At 38.4% G+C, this 14,032-nt stretch overlaps 1 protein-coding gene across 1 annotated transcript in view; it reads left to right on the forward strand.

The window, feature by feature from the left end:
* CDH8 (cadherin 8) overlaps positions 1-14,032 on the forward strand; it is a gene marked incomplete at both ends in the record, with an annotated part of 134,138 nt that overhangs the window by 66,702 nt on the left and 53,404 nt on the right. Inside the window, 3 exons of the mRNA XM_082290311.1 lie at positions 1,975-2,142; positions 5,868-6,055; positions 8,746-8,999. Coding sequence (XP_082146437.1) covers positions 1,975-2,142; positions 5,868-6,055; positions 8,746-8,999 — 610 coding nt within the window. The remainder of the gene's footprint in view (positions 1-1,974; positions 2,143-5,867; positions 6,056-8,745; positions 9,000-14,032) is intronic.

The raw sequence follows: 14,032 nt of genomic DNA on the forward strand, positions 1-14,032 counted from the left end.
ACTCTCCTACCCAGGCTGCCATGGAGGAAATGACCCTACTCTTTCACTGACTGTATTTTGCACCTATCAAATCTGATAAATGGGGTTTATTGTTCCCCCGCTTTCACTCAGAAAACTTAACACAAGCATTTTCTTCAGTGTGTGGCAGAATAATTTGGGTTCCCTCCTGAGGCACTTTCACCTGCTGTGCCATTGGCCTTGAGTCTCCAAACCCCACTTACCCCATGCTGGAATAAAAACCTCGCTGATTGTGAGTTTTCCTGTCCCTCTGGACATGTTCTGTGTCACCTGCTCCAGGTGACCCTTCCTTGGCAGGGGGGACCTGCTGATCTCCAGAGGTCCCTTCCAACCCCAACCCTTCTGTAGCTCTGAGTTCCTCGGGAACAAGAGATTCCTCTGGCTTGGCTGTTGCAGACGTAAGGCAGAGATTTCATTTTCCCCCAGAATTACAAAATATTTGAGGCAGAAACCAAAAATATTTTATGGAAAAAATTTGCAAGAGTGTAGGTTACAAGTCTGCTCTCATGTTATATTTGGTGGTTTATGGAGGAAGTGTATTGCTTTATTGTAAATGCCTTACACCCCCTTGCTCTCAGCGTGGTCCTCAGCCATGAAAAGAAGGTCTGATCAGGTTCTTAGTATTGTATTGTTAAAGATAAATGGATATTTAATAAATATTAGCATTTACTTTAGAATGGATAAATTTTAGAATTTACTAAAAGGCATCTCTATTAATGCTAAAGGAATATTTCTTTATTCTACATGAATAGGTAATCTCAGCATTTCAGCCAGAGTGCCATTTCTAAAAAGCTTATTTAATAGAAACTGTGTCCCACAAAAGAGTAAGAGCTGGATGAAGCCTCCACACTTGTTCCAGTCCCAACAGAGAAATCAAAACTAAAACAAAGAATTGTTGAGTTATTGTTGATGCCTGCAAGAAAAAATGATTTCTTTTTTAATGGCATTTTTATAAAATAGATTAAAAGAAATAAAAAGCCATATTTCAATTTAACATTTTGAATTGTTTTCCCTAGGTTTAGCGGGGCTTCTTTAGTCCATTATGATCTTATTATTATGGTAGACTTTACTAAACTTCATTGAGCACTATTTAAATTTACCATTAAACTTTGAGTATTGCACTTTCCATACGTATTGTGGATATGATAGCACAGTACAGGTGGAAAAGTTTTGGAAAGAAAAAATGGTTTGAGTATTTCATGATTATTTCTTCTACCAGATGTCCATGAAATCTATAGGACTTTACAGTGGATCTGGCCCCAAAATTAACCAGACGGTCCATTGCTGATATTTCCTTCAGCCCACTGACATTTTATATTTTGATATACATCAGATGATTTAACTTCTGTAGGTTTAAAAGCTTCTAACCTGGTAAAGTAGGTGATGGCAGCTTCCTGAGGTCATTGCCCCACAGGTGAACCCTTTGAGGAGGGACAGTGGAGTCTGTCCCTCTCCTGTTCAAGTTTACACACTCAGTTTAAGACTAAGAGAACAACTGTAGCCTGCAATATACACAAGAGCAGATTAAACAATGGGCTGGGTTTAAAATATTTTAAACAATCTGAACAGATGTGGTTAACGGTGTTCACAGAGTCAGCTTTCTATGTGGTTGTCTTCTGTTTGGGAATTCTGTGGGGAAAAGATGGATTTCTGTGGGAGGTAGGGTGGAAACCAAGACATTTGTCAGGAATAAAATGTAAAACAAATATGTATCACAACTATGATTAATTCTTGGGTTTTGAACCTCAGTTTCAGTGCACTTCTAATTCAATCAAGGTAGGTCACCTCTAATGCAATTTTTTCAAAATCTCGAATTCTTCTTCATCCTTTGTGTTAAGAGCCAAGCTAACTGGACCTTTGATATTTTTGTATACCAATATTCGCCTATATCCATAAAACCAGCTGCATACTGAATTTGTGTCTATGCCTGACTGTTTCTCCTCCGCATTATTGTAGCTATAATTAAAACAGCTCTTCCCAACATGGACAGAGAAGCCAAAGAAGAATATTTTGTGGTCATCCAAGCCAAGGACATGGGAGGACATATGGGTGGACTCTCTGGAACTACAACAGTGACAATTACACTCACTGATGTGAATGACAATCCTCCTAAGTTTGCACAGAGTAAGTGTCACTATATATATGTGTATATCCTATAAGAAGGTATTGTAGCATTGTTTTGGGGGTTTTTTTTAATAAGTCTTTTTTTTTTTTTTTTTTAATCTTCATAATGCCTGGCTTTTAATTTAACTTTTAAAAATGTAGTTGCTACTACAACAAGGTTAATAGTTCTCTGCCTGATTAAGAGCTTAGGAAAGAGGGAATCATGCCCACAAGAGTGTATACAGATCTCTGCCTTTCTTGTTACCCCTCTTACATCCACCCAGAAGGGCCTGGAGACTTTTGAAAACAGATTTATTTCCTCTCAGTGCAGTTGTTTTTGTGTGCTTTGTTGCTTCCGTCTCATGCAGACAAGTGACACCACCAGTAAAAGACACATATAACAGATAAAAGGAATACAGCCTTGACTAATTAGACAATACTGAAGGAAACAAAGAAGATAAGTCTGAATCTAGATAATTGTTGATCTTTAATTCAAAATCCATATTTTCTACTGTGGTTCCAATGGGTATCTTGCTGGGCTAAGTTAAAATGATTTGGCATCCTGCTGAGATTCTCTGCAAGATTTGTAGTCTGTTTCCAAGATGAAGACAAAAAGAAAAAAAAGAGGAAGAATGAGCATAATGACTGGATTGATTTTATTTGGAACAGGTGCAATCTAATGCACTATTAGAAACTTACCATTTTATCCAGCTCCTTCTGGAGAATTATAAAAGGTTTTTGAGCCTGCATCTAGATTTTCTATCATTTTTGCTTTCTTAGAACTATGTTTTTCTACCTGGGTGCTCAGGGACCCAAAGTTGTTTTTGTTTTTTTTTTTTTTTTTTTCCATGTATGGATGACTTGAACTCCACTTTTTCCCTCTTCTGAGGATACAGAGTGAAATGGGTTTGTCCTACTGCTCAGCATATGATAAATATGCTTCTGTAGCCTGTAGAACACGTACATAGAGATGGAGAGAAAGAGAGGCAAATCTAATATAAATAAGCAGAGGCAAAGGCTTATTTTCAACATACACATTTTATTACCTCATCTTAGTGGTTTTTAACAGATAAGCACTCTGCACAATAAAAGGTTTTCTCTCATAAAGAAGGAAATGCATACATGTTTTACTTCATGTCCCATTGCATTGCCTTCCCCTCTGTGTTAGTGTTTTCCAACAATTTCCCTAATAATGTAAATGTCTGCAGATGAACTGTATCACCAGGATGCAGAGGGATGTCTCTTTTATACCTGCACCATCCTGTGGCTCCAACTCAGTGACCTTTGCCAGCTTACCTGGCTTTTTATATTGTACCAGCACTGACTCAAATAGCTTTTGGCTGCCAATATGTCAAAAATCTGACCCAAAAATCAGCAGCACAACTGGTCCAAACTGGGGGAAGCCCAGGAGCACAGCATGGAAACTGCCCTTTCCCAGTGCTTTTGGGCACAGTGACACACTGACTGGGGGCATCAGCAAGACTGCATCATTATCCCTGGAATACATTTGCTCCTGGATGAGTTTGCTGCAGCAACGAGGAAGATGTTGCCTCCGAAGCTGTTACAGCCCACTCAGGATTCAAGCTTCCCTCTAAGAGTAACCACTGGCCATTATGCAAATTCATTAGGGAAAAAAAACCCTGCATGTACTATTTATTGCTTTTAATGATGAGCCATAGCAATATTATAGCTGGGTGTTATTCCAGATTCTGCCTTTTAAAAGGCAGCATTCTGAGCTTGCTGCCCAGCACCACAGATTAGTCACAACTCTGCCCTTGGACAAGAGCTGAGCAAGTCTGACATTTTTTTTTTACTCTGTTGAAGCACAGTTTGCATTTGCTTGGAAAGGAAAATAAGAAAGGATCCAACTTACAATAAGCCTAGCCAGAATGAAATCGAAATTCATAAGATGTAATACATGCTGCTTGCACAATAAATGGTAATGAGCTCAGGAAACAGGGTGTTTTATCAGGTTATTGTTTCCAGGCAGGACAGAAATGTAAATTTATGGTTTGATTTCAGAGTGTTAGCCTCCTGGGTTTTAGAAATGAAAAAGATGAACTTTCACTACTTCTGTGATCTCTCCAAAATAATTTTAGAGGCATTTAATAAGTCACCAAAGTTTTTAACCTGGCAGTTTACCACAGAATTGTAATGAGAAGAACTGTGCACTGCTGTGGAAACCCAGGGCTCTCAAAGATGCCCAGTGTGGATATTTTGGTCAGCTCAGCACTATGACACAATTCATAAGTCTGGAGAGATATTTGTGTAAAAGAGTTAGCTGCATCATAATTTTTAATTTATTCCTAATATTTTGCAAACTATTTTACTAAATCTGAGAGCAAAATTTCTACTTAACAATGCAATCAGCTGTGCCTGGAGATTCAAACCACAAAGTGTGGACAGCAGTGTAAATGATGAACACATAATTTAGTCTCCCAAGGCACTTCATTGCTTTGGCTGCTCATTGTTTGTGAGCCATTATGGATATTCTGAGGAATCTTGATGATCTCCAAATTATCTCTAACAATTTAGCCTGGAAACATTAAAAACAAATCACTTTGGGACTGTATTTTACAGCTAATACTTGTATTTGTGAATTCCTCACTGTTTCCTTCCTATTTTCACCTGTTGCTACTGCAATTAGCTACAACAGGTAAAGCAACAACTCCAGAACATGGTTTCTTGGAAAACGATTACCTGCACTTCACAGTAATAACCACAGATTGTCTTGGAACAGCGGGGAGGACAGAGAAGGACAAGGCCAGAATCCTGTGTCAAAAACTGTTTAAATAATCTCTGTTATCTTTGAATTCCTTTTGCCTATTTTAACTCCTGAGCAGCATTTCACTTGATTAGATCATGTGTTAACCTCAGCTTCAATAAACATAAATTATAAGGAAGTAGAAATATAAGGACTCCAGAGAGAATTTTGGGTGTAAAATGTGTGTCTTCTGGTTTTTAGAGTATTGTTAGGAACTGGGAGATACAAAAGAAAATGGCTGGTTTGGGTTTTGCTTTAGTAAAATTCCTACCTAAAATAATACATTTAAATAGATTTTTGATGCTTTTTAGCTTAAAAGGTTTGAAGCAGGTGTAACAAAAAATAAAATGCTGACAATTTGAATAGCAATTTCTAGTGGATTTTAGTCTAACTTTACAACGAATAGTAAACACAGTAATGATTGCTATGAAAAGTTATTGTTTCCAATAAAACACAAATTTTGGGAGTTTCCTTGACTGTTTCCTGATTAGTTTCTTACCACAAAAGAGAGGTGGAAGGGCTTAAACAAAAAAAAAATCAAATTACATTTAAAAAAGTAGTTAATATTTGAAGTTATGTAAGTGTTTACACAATAGGTTTTTAAAGTATTAGACCAGTAGACTATGGAGTAAAAGCCAGAGTTTCTTGGTTGAATTGTAGCTCCTTGTCAATCAAATATCTGTAAAAAAAGGTAAGTTCTGCAGTGTTGAAAGGAGCTCATTATTTGTGTTTGCCAACACAAAACACCCCTGCAAGGAAGAAGCAGGAGACTGCTGGAATGGAAAGGACACTCACCTCCAGTAAAGTGAATATTCTGGTGTGAGGACCAGGTTTTGCTGCTTTCAGTCAATAACTTGTGTAAATGGGGGTTGGATCAGTTGCACATCTCAAGAGTCGGTGTTGGGGAAGTGTAAACATTGAAGAGCACACAGGGGACACTGGGACCAGCTGTAATGTTTAGTCTTTTCCTCTTATTTGTAAGGTCTGTATCACTTCTCAGTAATGGAAGATGTTGCTCTTGGTGAACCAATAGGAAGGGTGAAAGCAAATGACCTGGATATTGGAGAAAATGCTAAATCATCCTATGATATTATTGAAGGAGATGGAATGGATATATTTGAGATTACTACAGATGCCCAAACTCAGGACGGCATTATTAGAGTGAGAAAGGTAAATCATATCTCTGTTAAAAACCATCAATGTTTATTGTACATACAACTACCCAGCCAGACTTTGCTCTGTAAGGTGCTGGATTTCCAGGGATTCTTCCTTCTATGGATGAGGTGTCAAGCCAGTGGAGTGATGAAAAGGGGTGTATTGGCCATGTTGCTCCAAATTTTCATTGAGGTGACAGCTGGGGAGACATCCATGGATGTTGGAAATGTGTTCATCTTATCCAAGCTCCATGTGGTCACAATACACAGGTTTTGCTCCCTTGGTTCCAAAGAAGAATAGATCAGATTCCACTTTAGTGGTGGTTTAAACTTCCAAAAAATCTTGGCTGAGTATTCATCAAATAACTTCTCTCAATCATTTGATTTCCTGTATAGCTGTTCAGAGAAAAATAAATCCCAGTGTATTAAGTAAATTAACTGATGTGTGAGAGCTTCATCTTCTACCTGTTCTCATGTTGAACTGTCTTCACTCAATGAACAGGGATTTCAGTGAATTTTATTAACGAGATCAGTAGTTTCACGTGAGAAGTGCCAAATTTGGGCCCTAAAGAAAACCAGGTTACCTTTTCTATGCTTGTACAGTCTTGATGTGTGCAAGGTGAAGTATTTGCATGTACACAACAAAAGCACCACCCAGTTATGTACAGAAGTATGAGAAGAGGCAGCATAGAACAAAACTCCTCTGGTAAAGCTGGGGAAATATTAATTGCAGATTTAGTTGTCATTATTTTGTGGGGAAGGAGAAAAAGCTGTTTCTCATGCTGTGTTCTGAAAAAGGATATGAATATAATTTATAGCAGTGGCAGAGAGGGTTTTAACTGCATAGCACAGATCACTCTAAATGAATCTTTGTCTATAAAAAACAAAAGTAAACAAAAAACGTGATATTTCAGTGAGAAGAGGTGAATCCAATGAGTACAGGTAATTAATATTCCACTTGTACCTGTCATTAAAGAGGTCAGGCAGGTTGTCTGTCAAAACTTTGTATTTTCTCTTTCTCAGTGAGTAGGTCAGCACTGTAGATTTATAATAAACTGATGCATATTTATCTAAATTTACATTTGTTTTTCTAAAGAGAAAATTATGATACACATCCCAGCTCTTCCTTACTGTTATTTATTGTATGCCGTGGCCTCTCCTGTAAGCTGAGGCAATTAGCCTTTTGCCCCAGTTCCCTTGGCTTTATTTCATAACTGAGTCTCAACCATAATGTTGTTTCATATTTTCATTTTGACAGCAATAATAATTTTGGTTCTACTCCAGTAGATGATGTATGGAGGGTGCTGCTCACCAACAGATTTTCTTCAGCATAAAATCATGGGCTTTAGACAATGCTGAGTAAATTTTCAATATGATATTCTGATTAGGTATGACTAAATGTATTGGGGTGCTGTCATTTCTGTAAAGCATATGAAAAGCAATTGAAAAAGTGCTACAGGAGCCATGATTGGCAAATTGTGAATATGCTGATTTCTAAATCCCCATTCATAATTTCAAAAGCTTACTAATTTAAGAGCTGCTAAAGAAGCAAGGTTTTCTTGTGTTTACTAGAATTTGTGGGAAAGAGCAAATCCCATTAGAGCTTGATTCATACCTGAAAAAAATCAACAGAATTTGAAAATATACATATTGAAGGCTTTGACAGACTTCCTGAAGATTCCTGTTTGTGCCCTTGCTGGTATTTGCATTGCAGATTCAGAGTGTCTATGTCCTCTTCTTTTTATCCCTGAGACATTATAATGCAAATCTTAATATCTTTCCAATGCTTGGCAATTTGCATCTTTGAAATTTGAATCGTTGTGAGACACAAGAGAATTATGTAGTGAATATAGTAATGTGCTTCAAGACACAAACTTGAATCTCCTGTAATGAAAAAGTCTAACACAGAAGTGTCACAGATTTGGGGTTCATTTGATATTTCAGTCCCTTAAATCCACTGAGTTTTCATCTTTTATGAGTTAATATGGAACTGTAAAATAGTAAAAACACTGGTGAACATGGCAGGTAAATTGATAGAATAAAGTAATTTGTTTTGTGATTCTGTCTGTGGGGAAAATAAAAAGAAAAAAAGAAGATACAGAAGTAGAAATTGCTACAGTTTGAAGAAATTCCTGAGAGGTGTCTACCTCATTTACTCCTATAAACTGAAATACAGAGGTACTTGTAGTGCAATAATATTGAAGTACTTTCTTATATGATTAGCTCTACATTTCGCCTCTCCTGTCCAACAAATAATAATTGCTAGCTCTTTGCATTTTTCACACTGTTCTGGAAGTAATAAAATATTTATTCTTTGTGGAGCCAGTTTAATTTTTTTTTTCCTATCTCCAACCAGTAAAGAACTGATGAAGTGCATTATTGGTATGCAACTCATGTCATCCCCAACAAATTTGCAGTATTTGTCTGATATGTAATTGTAATGGTATAATTCATGAGAGAGAATATTTCAGTAAATTTCTTGTTAAAAACAAGGAAACAGTGTTGTTTCCTCTGAGGCTGGTAAATAAACATCTGTCAGTACGTGCCTAGGAAATCTGCAGGTTGGGTTTCTGGGAGAGGGAAGTGACTGCATTAAAACTCATTCCATGTGCTTAAAAATGCACATAACTTCCATCCATCAGCATCATCATCACTTGTCCTCTGTGGCCATTAGTGAAAGACATTCATCTTTGTCCTTCTCAACAGCCACTGGACTTTGAGACCAAAAAGTCCTACACTCTGAAGGTGGAAGCAGCCAACATTCACATCGACCCTCGCTTCCTCAGTGGGGGACCCTTCAAGGACACAGCAACCGTGAAGATCGTGGTGGAAGATGCTGATGAGCCACCAGTCTTCTCCTCACCCACCTACCTTCTGGAAGTGCATGAAAATGCTGCTCTCAACTCTGTGCTGGGGCAGGTGACAGCCCATGACCCCGACGTGTCTTCCAGCCCTATAAGGTAGAGCTGCTTTAAAGTGCTCTTTGGGAAAACTCCTGGCAGATCCCAAGGGTATTTCCCCACTTATTGTGTGACTGTTCTCATGCCATTCTGTTTCTGTGAAAACGCCTGGATTTGGTTTATGCTGTTAGTTTTATCAGTTTGGATCATTTTCAAAGTCCCCAAAATGCTCCTTGCCATAGGAGTAGTCTTATGAAACAGAGGAATGCAACAAAAGTAAGAAATGTGAGTGGTTCTTATGAGAAATGAGGTTGGATGAGGTTGAATCATCGGAGTGTATCTCTGCAGTGAATTTAAATAATCCAGTAGTCTGCACTAACAATATTGAGTTTGTGCCATGCAGTTGTAAGGTTGTCAAAACATATTTTGTATTCCTTTGTCTAAACCCATTCCTGGTTTAAACATACAAAGTTAGAGATGATTATGCCCATATGACTTTTGCATCTTCAGTTTAAAATATTTTCCCTTTTTGATCTAATTTGAAAAAAAAATATTTTATTCCAGTTTGATCATTTCAGTGGGTTTTATCTCATTTGATGAGCACACATCTTCCCCTCCCCCTTGGTAGTGATTGCATGGTGTGATGAGAGTGTTCCAAAGCACATTCTAGTCTGTGTAGTAGTGCCTGCTAAAGGCATTAGGAAAACCAACACCTAAACGTGAAATTCATGGCAGAAGTGTATGTGGAGAGAGTCTATTTAACAGTAATCATCACGGTGCATTGCTGCCTCAGGGAGTTTAGGCCAGGCAAGTTTAGTCTGCAGCATCAGGAGGACGATGTTAGTTGTTATAATCCATCATTTTCTATCACTATCATTTCCTAATCGTTGTCACTTCCATCAGGGTTGTTGCGGAGCTGGACTTTAAACCTTTATGTAGATGCCCTACATGCTGCATATCATAGTATAAAGTCTTTAAAATTAGAAATTCAGAATTGCCAGCATGTTTGGATCCATTAGAACTTGTGTGTGAAGATGTTGGAGAGTATGTTTGAGTTTTATACAACTTCCTCTCAAGGGACAGCTCCGAGCTCTGTTCCTGGGCCAGGGACAGCACCCAGGGAACGGCTGGAGTTGTGCAGGCTCAGGCTAGAGATCAGGGAGAGGTTCTGCTTCCCCCAGAGGGTGCTGGGCACTGCCCAGGCTCCCCAGGGAATGGGCACGGCCCGAGGCTGCCAGAGCTCCAGGAGCGTTTGGGCAGCGCTGCCAGGGATGCCCAGGCTGGGATTGGTGGGGTGTCTGGGCAGGGACAGGGGCTGCATCAATGATCCTCTTGGTCCTTTCCATCTCAGGATATTCTGTGCTTCTGAAATTCTCATTTCTAAATCAGGCTTTCAAAACTAGGTGAACATAGCATCAGCTGCCATAGATTTCTAAACAAAAGTGCCATAGAATGGCAGGGTCTGATCTGTCACCGTTGGAGCAGTGGCTCCGTCCCTGATTTTATTGCTGCTGCCCACTGGTGTCTGTGAAAAAGGCACTGCACTGCACTGCACTTGCACTGCTGGTACAAAAATGTTCCTCTGACATTTGTCAGAGGTGTGTGAGCCCAGCCATGGTGACAGCAAGCTGCCTCTCTTCCCTTTATTCCAGCTCCATAGCAATTTCTCTTTCAATAGAACCTTAGTTCCTTCCCTCTGCCCTGCTCAGTTTTGCCCTTGGCTTGGTCCTGGCTGCTCTGCCTCTTCCCCATCCCCTCTGTTCCTCATCCCAGCTTGGCCTCACCCCTGCTTCACTTTCACCTTGGCAGTTTTTCCACTCTTGTTCTGTTGCCCTGGAATTCTTTTCTCATCCTGCCCCAACCCCTAAAAATTTTGACCATCTACAAACCCACCTCTATTCTAAAACAGACCCTCTTTATTCTGTCCAAGCCCAAAAAATGGATCTGAGTAAAAGATTTACCTTATTTCCACTTTTTCCTCATTTTATGAATCAAGAGACCTTTAAACTTTTAGAAACAAAAATATTTTGTGTTTGTAAACTGAATTAGAATGTTTTTTTGCTCATCAGGTCATACAGAAACACTTGGCATACATGAAACAGAATTGGCCAGAATTCATTACATTTAAAAAAAACTGCTGATTTATTAGTATGATTTACATCTTTTTTTTTTTTTTTTTTTTTGCATAATAGATACAGTACTTTAAAAGATTTAATTTTTTCTACAATATTGGGTTAATAGCTAATTAAAGAATTTACAGGCCTCAATTTTCTATGCAACTTTTTTGCTCATTTGCTTACCTGATTAATTTGGCTTTATTTGGGAGAGGTCTAGAAAGCGCAAATGCTTTTTTTTTTTTCCCCCTCCTATTTTTTTGCATAAAAGATATTTTAAGGACCAAAAAATTGATTTCAAGCTAGTAATTCTACTATAAAAGGAGAAAAAATGCTAGTCAGAGACAGGTAGGATGCAGAAATACAGTTTCTTTCTTTCCAGTTTGGAACAAAATAGGAACCTGGCAGGTTCTAACAGAAGTATGTTCAAGCTTGGTTTTATTGGTTGGAATGTACATTCCAGGTGTTTCTTCTGTTATTGTATCATGTATATGATGCAAGTTTTATGAATTTGTTCTATGATGTCATTTCAAAAATATTAAACTTTAGTTAAAAACTTGAAAAATTACAACAAGCTAAAAACTGATGGACAGTTTTAATGTTCAGTGTTGCCTGGCCTTTTTTTTAATGGTGGTTTTTTTTTTTTCCTTTTTCTTCAAAACTGTAATTTAGCAAGCAACAACGAATTGTATTTCAAGGAAATTACATTTTTCAATAGATATCTGTTCTATCAATATTTTGCTTAGACAGAACTACTGTGTACATTTGTTATAAAAACCCGGGCAGCACAAACAAAATATGAATCACCTTCTGTGCTCCCAATACCACGTCTGCTTTGCATTGCTACACAAAGGCTCCACACATTCAGGGTAAATGAAATAAAACTTGGATATCTCTGAACATGGGAAGAGTCTGATAATTGAGTCAAAGGATAAAATGTTGGAGAATTTAGTAAAAATATTATAAAATACAGCCTGGAAAGAAGCTTGTCCTGTGGTCTAGTGGAAGGTGTCCCTGCCCAAGGCAGAGGTTGGAATGAGATGGTCTTTAGGGTCCATTCCAACCCAGACCATTCTATGATTTTCTTTTTCCTTTTTTATGAAGGAAAAAAAAAAAATTGTTCATCCTCATTTCTAACCAACACACCAGTAATTTGTTTTCTGTGCTTGCTTAGAAGAGAAGAAACATTGTCTGATCTTTCTCTCACTTGATCTAAAGCCTCTCATAGGTTCACAAGCAGATGTATAGATGGATTTTTGGGCCTGTCCTGTGCAGAGCCAGGAGCTGAAATTCGATGATCCTTCTGGGTCAGCATAGTCTGTGATTCTGTGATTTTTTTTCTAATCCACCAGCTTTAAAATAAGCAGCACAAGCACTTTTTGATCCTTAGTTGCCATTCTGCAGTGCATGATGCTTAAGGGCCTCCTCATTTTTAAGGCTGATGGTGAAATGGATTTACAAAGCTGGGTAATAACTGTAAAAATGGTCTGTAGTTTGTTGTATTCTACCCAGTAATTCCAGGATTGTGTGTCAGGGCCACATCTGGATGCATGCCTGTCCCTTGGGAAAGGGCCCAGGGAGTCTGGCTCAGCTGCAAGGCTTTGCTGTGGCTGGTGTGGGAAGAGTGGAACCTGGAAAGATCATCCTGTGTTAGCACCCAGTTGTTGGTTCCAGCAGCACTCACTCCATGCTCCTGGTGTTACTTTATATCTATGGTCTGTTTATCTGCAGTGAATTACCTTGGATAAAGCATGATCCAGACACATAGCAAAAAGCATGAGCAATAATCTTTCTTCCTATACGGCAACTGCCCTCCTATAAATCACTGCCCTTCAGTGGTTTTCTCTGTGGAGAGATAAGATTCACTGGAGCAGGTTTTCCCCACTCATATCAGCAGAGATTTCATCTCTGGCAGCAGTTGATCATTTTCTTAATTCACAGCAGGCCTTAAAAACCCAGATCCAATATTTTGTGCCTCCCCAACGGTGCAGTTGTTTATCTGTCACTAAGTACGTTGTCCAATCCGCCTGGCATTAATAAAAATGGAGATTTACCACTCCTGGGGTGTCAGTGATGAGAGTCAAATCTCAGTAGGAGCAGCAAAAAAGGATTTCTGCTCCTATTTGCATTGGTGCAAATAAGGAGAAGATCAAATGAAGTCATAACAACAGCAGTGCAAGAGCAGGACTGAGAATCGTTTCCAGGCTTCTGTGAAACCACTGTGGGGTTGTTCCTATAATTGCCATAGCAGACTCATAAACTAACCCAAACTTCCCAATAACCTGTGCTGGCTTTATGGCAATTTCAAAAGATATTATTTCCCAAGATATTCTTTTCTCATTTTTAGAGAAATACATGTTTTATGTATATTTTATGGATCTGACAATGCATTCCCATTAAAAAGAGTTACAACACCATTATCATGAAAAGGAAATGGCAAATGTACCATTCGTTTTCCCAGGTTTATGACACTGCAGATTTTATTTTTTGGTTTTGTAACAAATATTTATCAAATTAAAATCAGGAGAGGGTTTTACCTCTTTGTTGTCTTGCAAAGACACACAACTTATGTTAAAAATGTTTCCTCTTGAATTTCTGGGTTTGTGTTGTGAGTCAATATTGCTAGGACGAGATGGAATGTGATAAAATAAACTCACAAATGTATCACTCCCTCTTTTATAACTTCAAAGCCTGCATGGCAGGAAGGCCGTGAGTAGAAGTTTAAGGAAGGATTGATCCTTGGAGACAAACTGTGTCTTCCCTCAGTGGAATTTACGTCAAGCCCAGGTCAACTAAACACTGAATAGCATATGAGCATTTCACATTTTATTTTGTTTGTGGACTGTAAAAACTCTATAAATGTGTGATATCAGTAGAGTTCTTTCAGCATCATTACATAAAAATCAAGAATGAAAAAACAGTTTTAAGTATGACTTCTTAAAAAGAGCTGTTTGCTGTCTTTTCTTGTATTTTCTTGAG

The sequence above is a fragment of the Coloeus monedula genome, assembly GCF_965178545.1.
Source record: "Coloeus monedula genome assembly, chromosome: 13".
Taxonomy (NCBI): Eukaryota; Metazoa; Chordata; class Aves; order Passeriformes; family Corvidae; genus Coloeus; species Coloeus monedula.